The sequence below is a fragment of the Monodon monoceros genome, unplaced genomic scaffold, assembly GCF_005190385.1.
Source record: "Monodon monoceros isolate NGI ecotype Baffin Bay Population unplaced genomic scaffold, NGI_Narwhal_1 Super_Scaffold_14, whole genome shotgun sequence".
Lineage (NCBI taxonomy): Eukaryota > Metazoa > Chordata > Mammalia > Artiodactyla > Monodontidae > Monodon > Monodon monoceros.
This window is the reverse complement of record NW_021703770.1, coordinates 67,990,517-68,007,124: the sequence shown is the minus strand read 5'-3', so window position 1 is coordinate 68,007,124 and position 16,608 is coordinate 67,990,517. Positions and strand designations below refer to the sequence as shown.

Genomic DNA, 16,608 nt, shown 5'->3' with positions numbered 1-16,608 from the left:
TGTGCTTGGAAATGCTCTCTTTAAGGCAGCGTCTTGCAAATTGTGTTTATGATCCATTCATGGGTCCTTAAATAAATTCAGTGGCTCCTGACCAGTATTTTAAAAACTCATAATACAACAAAATAGAATAGAAATTACAGAGTACTGCATGTCGCGAGAGTACGTACTGTTAAAACTTTTTGGTGTGATATATAGACAATATAAAGCCTATTTTTTTCTATGACAGATCATGTTCAAAGAAGTTGGAAGTACCACAGCAAGGTAACCCTGATAACATCCCCTTTTGTTCCTTCCCTACTGAGAACCACTGAGAGGCTACAGAATTGACAGTACCAATAAGAAACAATAAGAAAATCCTTACCTAGCACTTCCTCGTAATCAACAAGATCAAACCAGACCACAGCTACCGATGTCCAGACTCCGAGCAATGCAATGACCATAAACCACGTGAAAAACGAACTTCCAGAAAGTCCTCCTTTCCTCCCATTCTTGTGTCCTCCATGCTTTGTCTCTGTTAAAATAAAACACACGGACAATGTCATTATATAAGAAGAAAACACTTTATTGAACCTCTTTTCACTGAAATATTTCTCCAGGAATTTGAGAGTACTTCCAATGGTAAATCACTTCAAAACTATCAATAGTTTTCACTTAAATTCTTAAATCATGTTACACAAAATAAAGATTTTAAAAACGGAAAAGACTATGCTTAGCCTCAATACCACATATGTATGACCCTAACTTCTAAGTAACGAGAGAAATGAACTACTAATGGGCGAGCGATTTTTTTAAAATAAAAATTGATATGTGTATTCCTTCCAAGTTCTTTAAACGACCTAAATATAACCTCCTTCAAAGTTCAGAGCATATCAACAACTTAAAGAGATCATAAATGTAGCCAAAGCCTTTTGTTTTTTTGTCGCATTTAGTTTCTGTAGAATCTTGAAAACTGTAACTGCCATGGAAGAAGCTCCCCGCAAAACGCTTCGTATTCTTAGCCAGAGTGACAGAGATAAAGGAAGGAAACTATTTATAGGAAACAGAGGTCAGGGAAGAAGAGAAGCCAAACAGTGCAATTCAGTCCTCCTCGACAAGATCCTTTGGGACCCAGGGAAAAAGGGAAAGGTTTTCATAATTGGTCTCGACGTAGGATACAGTTTTGTAAAGTGCTGTCCACCAGAAGTGTCATATATCACATTTGATATGTTTAATATACTTTATACTCTTCTGGAAATACTCGTACAGCCAAAAATAAACAAAAATAATGATAGTCAAGTAATATTAAGAGAAAATGGTCAACACTGTCCTTAAAAGGACAATAAAACTCAAATTTCTCTTAAAAAGGAATATGATAAATATTAAATATTAATAAATAAATTAGAAGAATATGTCATATCTCAACATGCCCTTTGGGAAAAGGAAAAATTTATCAAGCAAGTAGGAAAGTAGGATGCTATCTTCCGCTGGTGGAGCACGTTACCTCCCCTTGTGCATGCGATTCTCACAAGGGTCCTGTCAGTGTTTCTCAAGAGGGTGTTTCTGGGTTTAAACAGGACAATTCTTCACCCTGTGCGACTGTTCCTCACACTGCAGGGCAGCTGGCATTCCTGGTTTCCTCTGGTCCCACAGGTAAGTAGCTCCCAGCGATTATGACAAACAAAAACACCCCCAAATATTTCCAAGTGTCCACTACAACACTGGGGGTAAGGACGGGAATAATCATCTCTGTTTTATAGAAAAATGATGAAATGGTTCACCCAAAGCCACCAGCATAAGGTGGGTAGAGCCAGGAATAAGCCCTGACTTCTATGGTCCTGAATTCCTTGCTCCATATGAATGGGCCAAATTACATGATTTCAGATACCTCACTAGCTCTCATCTAAAACCTGATTCCTAAATCCAGTTCTAATTAGGGAATACTGGTAGTAATTTTCCAGTGGCTTAAATCAAGAACATACTATCAATTCTTCTTGTTAAAAAGATATACATATTTTTTAAACCAATCACTAGATCAACTTTTCAAAAGGGGTCATAAAAACTGAATCAGTCTTAACAGTGTGTACGTTATATCTGTGGATATACACACTCAAACATACACATATTTACTTATATACCTATATTTAAGTATATAAATTGATGAACTAAATAAAACAAAATTCCTTCTTAAAGAAAAAGTCAATTTCCTTTTCTAGTGTTCGTTAAATATTAACAGACCCATCAATAAGGGCTAGATTTATAAATAATCACATGGTGAACTTACAAAAGTATGCTTTACCAAATAAGATCTGGCTACCTAATTTGTTTCTTTTCTTTTTCTTTTTCCTCACATGATCTATTAAAAGTCTCCTAAAAGCTGGCTATATAAAAACATAACTTACACATTTAAAAAAATACCTGCTGGGCACAGATCACAATGTTACTTATTAAATCCACTTAAAATAGGCTCCACTGTTTTATTATCTGAACGTAGTCACCGGAGTGGAGACTGGGTGAAAATTGTCTGCAGTGCTGGTGAGGGAAAATGATGATTTCCAAAATTTTATGTGTCTTAAGGATAGAAGTTATACGAAGAACAATATAAAATAAAGCACCACTATAATTTTTAAAAAGAAAAGAAATATCTTCTGTGGGAAGGGGAGCGCCACAGATTCAGTAACAGTGTTGTGTGTTTAATTTACTGAACTTCTACAAACATGAAGACATTTTTTAAGACTGTATTTGAAAAAAACCTTTATTTCTATACAACAAATCAATATATGCACATTACCCATTTGTATAGAATACTAACTATAAAAAGAATAATGGGGCTTCCCTGGTGGCACAGTGGTTGAGAGTCCGCCTGCCGATGCAGGGGACGCAGGTTCGTGCCCCGGTCCGGGAAGATCCCACGTGCCGCGGAGTGGCTGGGCCCGTGAGCCATGGCCGCTGAGCCTGCGCGTCCGGAGCCTGTGCTTGAGAGGCCCGCGTACCGCAGAAAAAAAAAAAAAAAAAAGAATAATGCCTTCTAAATATGGAACTATAATAGTGACTAAGGATGTTCCTCCCTTGGCTACTTATTACCTAAGAATCAAACTTAAACTTTTTATTTAAAATAAGTGCTAAAATGGCAGGAAAACTGGGTTCTTGTCTTATCTCCCCTTGGACATTTTGTAACTGATACCAGTCCCTTGTACTGTTCCTGATTAACTAGAAAATAATAAGGCCAAATAAATATAGTTCAACATTTTATTCATTCACTTAATGTATTTACTCAGCACATATGTGCCAGACATGACTCAGTTTTTTTTACTCAATAATTAAGTTTTCAAAATATGTACCTCAATAAAAGTACACCTCAGATGATGCTATTTGAAATAAGCTTATAAAGAAATAGCTAATAAAACAAAATAATCATTTGAATTCCAAGTCCAATTCTTTCTCCATTTCTATCTCTTTCTTAAAGCAGAAACAGAGGGGGAAAATTCCTGAGATTCTCAAAAGGAAAGTATCATTTATCCAAGTTGATTCGCAATACTCGTCTAAGTTATTGACCTGCAACACCAAATACAAGTAAAAACTGGAAATGAGTTTTAAAAAAATATATATAAATGCATATACCAAAACAGAGAGAAGGGATTAGGAGGGTAAAGAGAGAGAAAACCAAAGACAGTAAAGAACACACCTTTACCTAGAATCTATTCCCATTTATTTTAGACATGATGCTAACAACTTCAATCAAGTTTCCTAACTCACTGCACAAAACTGAAGAATAGACTTTAGAGACAGCCTCACCCAAAGGAGTTAAAGCAACAAGTGCTGATGGAGGGCAGGCCTATAAAATGTCTGAATACAGCACGAGTAAGACACAAGAACCTGAAGAGTGGCAGGAGGCCATTTACGACTGATGCTCGCTGGCAACCCTGACTAGCCCTTAACTATTACACTTACAAGTCCTTAACTATTAAAGTAATCTTTAGTACAAGGTAATCATGATATCATATTCATTCTGTCATTACACTATTGTTTTAAAACTGTTTAAGAATGCAAGAAATGTACAATAAATTCTGGAAAGATTTTCATTCAAAATATTTTTTTATTAAATGGATTTATCGCTTAAAAGGTAAACGTCAAAAAAAAAGAGTAAATGTTATTTAGCTAGAACATGAAATAATTAGCATTATTTTATCCATCCCTTTATAATGTCAAATACATGAGGTGTTACTCCAGTAGTATTCATCTTTTTACTGTTAATATTTACCAATTCCATAAAGGAACAAAACAGTAAATTATAGAAAGGAGTCTTTCTTGAGACATCTTTTCTAGGGGAAACTTTTTAATTGACACTAAATAGCACACTCTTGGTATGTCACTTTGTAAACATGGTGTACCTAGTCCCAAAGGGCAGATCAGTTTCTGTCCAACTAAACTGAAAAGAGCAGAGTAAGATAAACCCTTCGAGAGAGTTTAAAACTCCCCAGGCACACCTGAAACCACTACTGTGTTCCAAACATATTCTGGAAGAACATCTAGTAGTTGTCCCTCTTTTCTAAAATCAGAATAAATCTAAGAATTTTCATTTCATTTCTGGCTCCATAGTCAACTTGTAGTCCCAGGGATTAATCAAAAAGATTTGTTTTTAATGAGGGTTAAGAATATGGCAAGAACTATGTGATTCATTTTTTTCCCACATTGACCCATCAAATCAGAAAACGCTCTCACATACTACCGAACACAGAAAATTACCATGGTGATCAATGGAATGAGTCTCCCCAAAATGAAGACTGGGCTAGGGACAATCGGAAATTTTATTTATTTGGTTAGAAAAGGGAAAATAGAAGATGCACCCCCAGCACCTGAGCACTAGTCACTTAACTGGAAGTACAACTAAGTGAATTACAAATAACCATTTATGAGATTTGGTAAGCATTATGCTGGTGATGTCATATTTATACACAAATACTACTCATTTAAAGTTTTAAAAAACCATAAAAGCAATTCATCGAACTGGTTATTTTTCTACATTACAAAATGTCACCCTTTAGGAGCCATGAACTGTTAAAAGTGGGTCAGAAGTAACAGCTGACTTTGCCTCACTATGTACGTTAAGCAATCCATGCAGAAGAGGAGAAGCGCCTTCTAAGAGAACTGAAAGTCCGCTAGATATCTCCTATTCTTCTTCACGGCTCCATGGGCCACTTTATCAGAAAAGTCAAGTAAGCCATTCTAACCATTTATTTAAAACAGTGTTCAAAGCAGAGATACTCATACTCTCTATACTAATAATAGAATCCTTCCAGCGGCTGCTCGGGCAGCTGAGAGTTGGAAGCAGTCTTGAATATGTCTATTTTATTTTTCTTAAATACATTTTCAATATAATGAGCCAATATAGCTTGCCTTCAATTAAATGAAAAGACAATCTTAACTTACAAAGAAAAGGAAAAACAAACACATACAAAAATGTAAATCGACACATCATTAAAGAACACTTGAAGGTTAATGATTTGATCTGAAAAATTAAAAAAAATCCCAATGTCTTTTCTTTGCATTTATTGCCTGCTTCACAAAAATTAGGTCCATTTCCACGTATGGTAAGTCTCTGCTTGAGCCAACTAAGTGTGCTCATTAATACAAGAAAAGACGTATAAAGCCCTTAAATTTCCTATAATTTTACATGAGATCTGAATGCACACAATTCTTTACGTTCACTGTAATTAACGTCTAAGACCAAGACAGACCACATGTTTATTTTTCTGAAGTTTGTAAAATGTGGTCTCTAGTAGTACGATACAATAAAAGATATTCTAAGTTAAGACACTAAAACTTAATATTCATATTACAGACAGATTAGTCCATGAAAAATTAAACTATTTTGAAACATCGAGGTCTCCAGAAGTTCAAAATAGAAAACGTAGAAGATGCAGTCAAAACACTTAGCCAAAAATATTTGAACAGCGCACAACTGAAAACCAAGCTAAAAACTGTCGGCTAGATCCCAAGTCACTTTTAACCCAAACAATAAAAATATACCTTTACCTTCTGCCATTTTGATTTCTTCAATCCATTAATAATATATATGGAAGAAAAAAAACCAAAGCCCTATGAGCAGGTATCAGGCACACCACAGGCCCTTCGTTACTAGAGCTGTGGACTGGCCAACAGCTCCTTGGGCAAGGCCTCTAGAACTGAAATTGGACCTGACTGCAAACTCTGCTCACCAGTTATTTTTAGAGGCCTCTTCCTCATGGCCAAATACTGCTAATCACTCAGGCTGAAATACTCTCTCTGCTAACAGTCCGACAGCCTTTCTCCCACTGCTGGGATTCCTTTCTGGGTTGGTCCTATCCCCCAATTCCAAACCCTAAAAAATATCAGGCATGCTGAAAAAAAAAAACAGGAACAAACGCACTGCTAGTTTGGGCGTTTTGGGATTCAGTCTTGAATGGTTTTAGCACAAGTACCAAATCATTCAAAACTGAAACAAGTCTTGCTATAAAATGTGGGCCCCAGGCCCTGCAACAGCTTGAATTGACCCTTCGGAATCTAATCAAATGCCTATATGAAAAGTCCATTACATAGTTTGTTTGAATGAAACAGAACCCTAAAAGGTAAGAAATGGATTAATGCTCTAGAATTCTGATTCACAGGCATTACCATCCCAAGACTAATTCCCTCAACAGCAAAACTAAAGCAACAATCAAAAACTTTTTCCCTAGGGAATTCCGTGGTTAGGACTTGGTGCGGGGGCCCGGGTGTGATGCCTGGTCAGGGAACTAAGATCCCGCAAGCCGAGTGGCATGGCCCCCAAAAAACAAAAGTGTTTCCCTAGAGAAGGAGAGAGAGAGAGAGCTGTGAAAGAAACATGGAGTGAGGAGACAGGGAAAGAAGGAACTCTTCATCAGTAAGAGTATCACCTAGGAAACACTATCTCAGGGGACTGGAAAGCCATTGTACAACCGCATTCTGATTTTCTTCATCTTCCCTCCAGTCCCCTCTCCAAATATTCTCTTTGGGGAAATAAAACCAGCCCAATTTATTCACTGATTTAAGATTGGCAGCTCACAGAATTCATCAGAGCTCTGATCAGTTACACTAAATTAATCTAGCACAAATTGTATCCAGAGTGAGGCAGCAACCTTTCAAAGTTCTTTATGAGTCTTAATTTTTTCAGTCAAACAATGCTTCACACGCAAATGAAACAGTTAAATGTTCTGAAAAGGAGTCAGCAACCTAAGATACCAGTATCTGATGGCTCAGAGCTGGGACAGAGTGAACAGGGCAACTGGGACAACTAATCAAAACTGACCAGGGTCTTAGGTGTTCTGACCAAGGGCCATTCCTTTCCTCAAGGATCTGTCCCACTGAAGTCGGTGCCTGCTACAATGTTGAGTAATGAATCATCTGTTGACAGGGGTTTAAGATAGATGACCAACCAGCACACAAGTTTACTAGACAAATATTTCAGAAGCTTCTTTTGTTTTTTTCAGAGGGAGAGGGAAAGTGACAAGAGGCCCTTCTTGAGAGCATTGGAAACCAAGCCACCACACTTACACGGCGGGTAGCCGGTTTCAGACTTAGGAGACCTGGATTCAATTCCAGCTGCTTCATTACCTTTGATTTTAAGGAAGTCATCAAACTTCTGGGCCTCGACTTCCTTGCCTATAAAAAGTGTCTTGGGGACTTCCCTGGTGGCGCAGTGGTTGAGAGTCTGCCTGCCGATGCAGGGGACACGGGTTCGTGCCCCGGTCCGGGAAGATCCCACATGCCACGGAGCGGCTGGGTCCGTGAGCCATGGCCACTGAGCCTGCGCGTCCGGAGCCTGTGCTCCGCAACGGGAGAGGCCACAACAGTGAGAGGCCCGCGTACTGCGAAAAAAAAAAAAGTGTCTTGGCACAAATGAGGTGTGCAAATATTTGTTGAAGTCATGCATGCAACACATTTTGATTGAATCCATCTGGACTCGTGCATAAGTCTCCTCATCTCCAATTCACAGCTCTTTTCATGATCCTAGCCTGCCACCAAGACTGCAGGGGCTGCTAGGGTTTCCTCTTTCCCTTTATGGGCCTGTACAAGGCCAGCTGCACCCTAAATTCTGGGTCTGGGGCCAAACACTGAACTGCGACAAGAATCACAGCTACTAAGTATGGGTATGCCTCACCACTGAGGCTCCTTCCACACAGCTGCAATTATTCCTCCCCCACAAATCTTTATCACACATATTCACACATCCTAGAGTTAACCTACTCCTTTGCTTTTTGCAACAATTTTACAGTTATTTCAATCAAATCTCTCCCCTCCTCAATTTTGCAATAATGGCATACCTGTTATTCTGGATGGGGTGATTAGGATGAATGAATCTCTCTGAAATAACATTTAATCCATCACAGTGCTTAAGGAAAAAGAAATCCTGATTTGCAAGTAACTATTTCTTACAATAAAGATTCATTTTTATGATGGGAAATGTTTATAAAAGCTTTTAAATAAATAAAATTTGCATATTGCAATCATATTTTTAAAACCCTAGCAAAGAGAACTACAGTAGTATTAACTATTCCTTGTAGTAGCTGCTGAAACTAATAGCAAACTCCTAGGTCCAAGCAAAGACCAAACTTCTGCAATGTGCCCTATTACTCTCAACCTGACACCACTGGAGACCACAAGAGTCAAGATCTATGTCCACGGAGTCCAGCGCTCTCCCTGCCTCCCAAACTGACAGGGTGAAAACCCATCAGAGTTCTCATGGGGTGACAGTGATGACTCCCTGCACTCCCCCAATCACTCAATCAAAAGTGCTGCTCGAACTTTAGAGTCACCTGGAGGACTGGTCAAAACAGATGCTGAGCCCACCCCAGAGATTTTGATTCTGTAGGTCTGCAGAGGGGCCTGAGAATGTGTATTTCCAATAAGCTCCCAGGTAATCGGATGCTGCTGGTCTAGGGACCACACAGAAAGAGAATCACTGCATTACTGCCTGCACTAGCCATCCCTAATTCTCAGGGTCTGGAGCAGGGGAAAGGAGCTCTTGCTTTTACCAAGTTCCAGACCATCATTCCTTACCACCTAAGAAAGAAAAAAACAACAGAACCCTGTTCCCCCAAGGTCCATGCTGTCCCATTATACTACCCTCCACCTGCCCCATCACTGTCATCACCAGTGTGCGGTGACCTCTCCTCTCAGCGAAACCTTCTTCGCCTCGATTCCAGCCATAACCATGGGATTTCCTGTCCAGCTGTGTGGCCAACATGTCAGGTTCTCTTTCCTTCATTTCTTTATCCATCCAGTGACCTTGTTCCCTTCCATTCTATATCCACACTAGTCCCTACATTCTCACCATGGACCTTACCACAAACCCAACCTAACTCACTCTCCTAATCACATCTTCGTTCTTGCTGAAATATCTCTGCAGCTCTCCTAGCACAAACGTCCTGACAGATCCTGCTAAGCAAGCTCTGCTTTTCGGGTGCACCATGAGGACTGCAGGATACCATGAGATAGCGAAAATACAGTTCTTTAAAACAAAAACTAAAACCCTTTCATCTATATATAGTCTCCAAAGCAAACATGAGCATGTTTTACCATTCTAAACCCAATATTAAACAGCCAGTATCACAGAAGTAACAAAAGGCAACTCAGCAGACATTGGGTGAAATCTCCACAAACACACCAGCTCCGCTGTTCCCAGGTAGAAGGAACACTACCTCTACAGGCAAAGGTTTAGGTTCTATTGAATACGTAAGCAACCACTCTGATCACGACTTTCCCGTTGTTCCAGCCTGTTTACTCAACGATTTCTTCTTAGGTCCTGTAGGTCTCTTGCTTCTCCTTTTTTCCCACCCCTCTTCATTCCCCTCCTGCCTTCACATCTTTCCAAATCCACCTTAAGAGTCCATAATTCGTTATTTAAATCACTCCCAGCCTCACTAAGCTCCCTGCTGCTCTATCCTTTCACTGTATCAATCTGCCATCATTGGCTCCCCAGACAAACACAGCTATTCCACAATGACTACGTCAAACTTATCTGCCTCTAAAGTAGTCTATCTTTGCAAACTCAAAAAAAAAAAAAAAATGCCATAGCTCTTACCTCACAGAGAAGACAGAGCCATCAGCCGGAAGCTGTCTGCAATGGCTGTGCTCTACCAACCATTACAAGCCGAAATTCACGTGCATTCATTCTCTGCTTCCCTCCTAAGTCCTCCGTGCCCCTTCCCTCCTCAGCCACCTTATACTCTATCTTTTCCCTGTCCTATTCCACCAGCTCTCTGCCTTTACAGCATCTTCCCTCAGCCCCACAGCTACAGCCCCTGCCTTTCCACCCCCCTGTCACAGGAGAAATTCTCAGCAGGGCCATCATGTCACTGCTTTCACTCTCCAACCCCCATTCACCCCTTACAACCCGGAGGCTGCAGTCTGGCTTCTGCACGGGCCTCCAGTGTAGCGGCGCCAGTGTCACACCAATGACATCCATGTCACTAAAGCGAATCGAAAATTTTCAGTCCTCATCTGATTTGTCCTCTCAGAAGAATTCTCCCTCCTTCTTAAACATTCTCTTCCCTTGACTTTCGTTACTCTAGAATCATCTTCGACCTTTGTGGAATTCTAGTTCCCAATCTCCTTTGCTAGCTCACCCTCCTCTAGTTGACTTTTAAACATGGAAATTCCAGAAGCCTTGGTCCTATGGCCTTTCCCTAGTTTATTAGCTACCACCTTCTAGATAGCTTAATTTTTTCTCTCCTTCAAGCTCACATACCTGTCTACTCAATACCCCATGTGAGTGACTTAAGGACACCCCAAACTCAACTTATACACGACTGGACCCAACATCTTTCCCACCTCCTCTCCAGTGTTCTAAATCTCATAAGCACTTCCATCAAGCCAGCGGCTTAAACCAGAACCCTGGGATTCATCCTAGATTTTGTTCTCTCCTGTTTCCCAAACACCCATCTCCCAAATCAGAGTTTCTACATCAGGCCAATGGATTACAACTATGCCAAGATTTGAATTCTCCTCAGTACTTGGGTCATCCTTGCCTGTATGTACCCCAGCATGATATTTTTAAAAATTTCTTTTGTACACGCCATGCCATGAAAAAGTGGGAAATTGTCTCAAGTGACCCATCTTTCCTACGATCATCTAAATCCAAGTTAGCATCATTTCCTAGACGACTACAATACCTTAACATAACCTTTAGTGCCCCACACAGCAGCCAGAATAAATTTTTAAATCTGATTGTATCACTACCCTGTTAAAAATCCCTCAATGGCTTTACAGTATTCTTAGGATAATATTAAAATCTACAATGTGGCCTTTAAGACCCTACTCAACATGGCCCCAGTCTATCACTCCAGCTTTAGTTTCGTGTCCTTTCCCCAAGCTGTCTATACTCCAGCCACAAAAAACTCACCATGCTCTTTCCAGTCTCAGGCTCTCTGCACACGCCATTCCCTCTTCCTGGGATGGCAGCACTGTGGTCCCAGCCTAGCTATCTCCTCCCACTTGGCTTAAATGGAAACATTTTCTAATATACTCTCATTGTAGAATGTACTTCTTCAGAGTGTTCTTTCATTGGTAATTAGACAACTACAATAATTAATTTCTTAAATTCTTTCTAACTTCAGAATGCAAGTTTCATGAAGCCAGGGACTGAACCTGCCTTGCTCATTAATGTACATTTGCCCTGCATCTAATTGTTAAATAAGTAGGTAAATTCTTTCTCAAGTCCTTGATATTATATGAGTAATCAAACCTCTTCCTGCCTACACTTCAGAAATAAGAGAGCAAAGGGACACAAAAAATGGTCCAACAAATGCCAAGTCACTTCAGGTTTCCTCATCTCCAGGAATTTAATGATCCTAAAATTCATTGATAAGAGGAAAAGACCTATAAATCATTAAGAATGAGATATTTCAAAAAAGAAGCCCAGTGCCTCCCAAATACTGGCGATGAACCCAAATCGGTCCATGACCAAGTCTTCATTGCTCTGTGTCAGATAAATTCCTCATTGATCAATCTTGGGTGAATGACACCCAGCTTGAACATAAGAAGGCCTGAGCACAAAGGAGATGTTGTAGGCCATTCATCAGGTCCAACAGCCAGACACCTGACGCTCCTAACACCTCTCCTGAACGGTCCTGTGTGGAAAAGGCATGAGTGGCTGGAGGAGTGACAAGGGGCTGCCCTGGGTTTTAGAATTTAGTAAAACAAAATTGAGAAAGCCATTTCTATTCGTATCAGGACAAATAAGGGAAAGAGAAATATTAGCAACAGCTATCTCAATCAGGCTCCAGATACTTTTTGGAATCTTTTATTATTCTTTGGAGCCCCAAGCTGGGGAACCACTGCCCTAGCTTGTGCCTCTCTGTATCACCTCTGATTCACTGCAGAAGGGAACATCTGAATCGGAACACGGCTCTATCAACCCCACCTTATGAATCTGTGATGGGCCAAAACTCCACTGGTAAGATGCTAAAAACATAATAGAAATGGGAGTTAATTCCAAAAGCTCACGCCAGGCCTAATGAGATAGTTCTTTAAACTCTGTTATTCCTTCTACAGAGAATTTAATAAAGAAAGAAGACTTAGTCTCACAGGAAAAAACACCCCCAACCTAGTCAATCATTCATCTGTGTGGACGGCTATTAGCATGGTATTGAAATTCAGACAGTCTCCTGCTGAACCTGGAGTGGAAAAATGTATTTTTAAAAACAAAAAAGTAAGTTGTGGTGTCCATTCAGAAACTGAGGTGGTGAGGTGAAAAGTTGTTAAAAAACAACGACAACAAAAAAAGTTCTTTTTTTCAAAACTAAAAACAACAGAAAAGCCTAGCCTACCCTTTTAGCTCTAATTCCAAGGCAATGAGACTAGGTCACAAAGCCATCATGTGTGACCACCACCAATTTGCTGCTGCATCCCACTTCCACCTTAACCCATCTAGACAGCAAAAGATGGGCTCCCCACCAGTCCCCACCCTTCCCACCAGTCCCCACTTTCTAGGGCAAAAGAATTCAGCGTTTACAACAAAGTGCCCTATGGATGCAAACAGGGTGGGAAGACAGGGAGTAAATAAAAGCATTAGCACAAAATATAGGGAAAATTCACACGTAAATTACAAAACATATGAGTCTTAAAAACTTATAGGGCACAAAGCTGATGCAATTATGCATCATACTACATTTTTTGGGGACAGCCAACAACGCTTTACTAAATAAATTAATAATAATGGACCTGATTTAAAAAAGAATAAAAAGCAAGAATAGCTGCAATTGTGAATTGCACAGTGAAGAATTAAACTTCAGCCAAAGAGAGCTCTGGCTTTTGCCCTTGCCTGCTTGGAGGTCCCTGGCATGTCCTGCCTGACAGGAGTGATTTGTTTGCTTGGGGGCTTTGGTCACCGGACACTCTTAACAATGTGATTTACGATGAAGCTTTGGGACAGGCTGTGTGGCTGTATCGCTTAACGGCAGCCATGCTCGCAGCATGTGATGGAGCCCCAGTAAATACCTCTGGGTACCAAAGGCTCGGATGAGCTCCCTTAGTTGGCAATACTCCGTGCATATTAGGCAATACTTATGTCCCTGAGGACGATGGGAGCTCTGTGTTCAGAACCTTCCTACTTTGCCCTGAGTCTCGTCCTTTAGCTAGTTCTAATTTGTATCCTTTCACTGTAATGCAACTGCAGTGATGAACAGAGCACTTTCCTGAATTCTGAGTCATTCCCAGGAATTATCAAGCCTGAGGGTGGCTGTGAGAACCTTCAAATTTGTGGCCAGCTGGTCTGAAGTGATGGCAGCCCTGGGGACTGGCCCGCCCGCAGCAGAGCTGATCAGGAGCAGGGAAAACCAGGGAGGAATGGCTGCAGAGGAAAGGCAGCGGCTACTAAGAAGTCTGCACCCCCGCAAGGTGTCAGCTTCCCCTGGCCCGAAGAAGGCAGCAAGGGAGAGCAGGGGTTTGTACCATCTCACCAGCATCGTGCCCCAAAGCGCTGACTGCCAAGCATGTGACTTCCCAGAGCAAGAGAGGGTGAAGTGTTCTGCCAGGAGTGGATGCCCAGGAGAGCTGGAAGACATTGTATACCCTGGGAAGGTCCCACCAGGCCTTCCAAAGAACTCACAGAGGAAGCGTTTGGGCGCCTGTCACTTGTGGGCAATGGGGGCCAGGTGATCTTATCAACTAGCAGGAGGCTCCAATAGGGACCAGCGAGGGGACAGAGGCCTTTCCCTCTCCCTTCCCTAGCACCCCTGACAAGCTAGAGCCTGGAAGAGGCAAGAAGGGCACTGCCCCAAAGCAGACCACGTGGAGAGGACGCAAATACCACTTCCCCACTGCAGGCCCTCCTGCCTTCCTGCCAACGGAGACGAGAAATTCTGCATTGAAAACGAGATCTTATTTAAAGCAGACAGACTTTTAGAAATGGAGAGTGACTCGGGTGTTAAGGAATCTGTCCGAGGGATGGTCAAGAGCCTCTGCTACCCAGAGATTAATCTAGTCCGACTAACCACAATGACTGGAGGAAAATGAAGCTTCATGCCGGTACCCCGCCAGACAAAGCCTGCTAAGTAAAGCAGCCACAAAACGCGGGCTGACCCGTAAAAGACTGCCAGCCCTTGACCATACGGAGCCCACAGAAATGGCTATTTCACAGGATCAAAAAACAATGCATGACTAGTTTCAAGATATTTGATTACAGAAAGTTCTAACACACAACAAAGGTGAAAGAATTTTACGTAGGATATCCATGTATGCATCACTCAGATGCTACAATTAACATTTTATTATCTGGCTTATGGCATGTCTATTCATCCCTCCATATCCATCCGGTAATCCATTTTATACGTCTAATATCTTTCAAACTAAATGATAGACATTAACACACTTCCCCTAAGTACTTTAGCTTCTATATCGTAAACCACAGTCCAATATTTATCATTTTTACATACAATGTACATAAAATGAAATGCCCTAATTTTAAGTGTACGTTCCCTTAGCTTTCACAAAAATATATACTGTGTAACCCAAATCCCTATCAAGACACAGAACACTAAGGCCACCCCTAAGTGCTCTCACGGCCCTTACCATCCACATTCCACACCAACCCCAAATGCAGGGACAGCCCCACTGTTCTGCTTTTTTTCCACCGTAGGTTAGTTTTGCCTGTTCTTGAAATGTCATAAAAATGTATTACTTTTATATAGTTTTTAAATATATCACCAAATCTGAAAATGCTGAACCTTGACAGGGTTTCCATGCTTTACATCCTGAAGTGTGACGTCTACTTCAGCACTTGTACACCATCGCTGGACCTGTGACACAACCATTCACAGAAGCCATGTCACTGGCTCAAGCACTGTGCCAGTGAAAAGGACAGTCATGAAATCAAAGTCCAGGATGTCAACTCAATGTCTGTTAGTGGCAGACATCACAGAGGAAAAGCAAGATAACTTTGATTACTTGAAGGGCTATTTTCATTAGCTCCCATGAGTCACAAAAAGTTTCCCAGCTAGTTATGTTCCCCTCAAATTCGACTGCATGGAATAAATCTAATGCCTCTGCCACCCAACAGCCCTGCCAAGACTTCAACCTCTTCTTTCAAAAACCAGTGTACTTGTGTTTTTATCGGCATGTTTTCCCCCAACTTCTCATGACTCGCGCATTTAAATTACCGGTCTGTTGTAAAGGAAGAAATCAAAAAGTGTCTCTTTACTGTGATTTTCACCTTATCCGTACCTCGTAAGAGCTACAGAATATTACAAAAAGCAACATATCTTAGAGGAAAGGCATCTGGTTTACTCACGAGACTTTGTGGGAGAAAATCTATTTTAATAATAAAAAAAATCTTTAAATAAAAGAGAGACCAACAATTCAAAGGTGGAGGTGGCTGTTGAAAGGGTACCATTGGAGTGAATTAGGAAGATATGACTACGGACTTTAGTTAACAGTGCTGTGAGTAGTGTTAAACTTTCTGTGTGTAATAATTACATTGTGGTTATATAGCAGCATATCCTTGTTCTTAGGAAAAACGTGCTGAAGAATTCAGGGGTAGAGTATCATGATTCAATTAAGTGGTTCAGCAGAAAAATGAATAAATAAATAAAATGGTGTGTGTGTGTCTAGAGAGACCAACAGAAAAGGCAAAGGCATCAAAACAACTGGTGAATCTAAACGAATTTTCTCATAACTGTCTTGAAGGTTTGAATTTTTTCATACTAAAAAGTTGGGAAAATCCAGATTTCCAGGCTCATTCTAGTCCTAAAGAATCAGATACTCCAGAGGGTAAGGGTTAAAAATCTGAAAAGCTAAAATCTCCCAGGTTAATTCATGATTGGAATCTGGATAAGTAAAAAAGTTTAAAATTTCAAAACTTCAAGTTTTAAGGATGCTTCTGGAGACTCTTAGAAGAATCTCAACAGGGAGTGCAGTTAGATAATACCGCATCACTGTTGCATTCCTTAGGTTTGAGAACCCTACCGTGTCCTTAGGAGATGCATATGGGGAAGGAAGTAGTAGTTAAGCCGGTTAAAATGTCATGATGACTAACAGGTTACCTTCAAAGAGGTCCCAAAGAGAGAGAGACAGAGAGGAAGGAAGGGAGGGAGGGAGGGAGGGAGGGCGGGGGGGGGGAGGGAGGCGGGTAGGGGG

At 40.9% G+C, this 16,608-nt stretch overlaps 1 protein-coding gene across 7 annotated transcripts in view; it reads right to left on the bottom strand.

Moving 5' to 3' along the window:
• ASPH (aspartate beta-hydroxylase) overlaps positions 1 to 16,608 on the bottom strand; it is a 252,441-nt gene that overhangs the window by 216,481 nt on the left and 19,352 nt on the right. For all 7 annotated transcript variants that reach the window (XM_029223168.1, XM_029223169.1, XM_029223167.1 and 4 more), the window contains exon 2: positions 362 to 511. In XM_029223168.1, the coding sequence (XP_029079001.1) occupies positions 362 to 511 (150 nt within the window). The remainder of the gene's footprint in view (positions 1 to 361; positions 512 to 16,608) is intronic.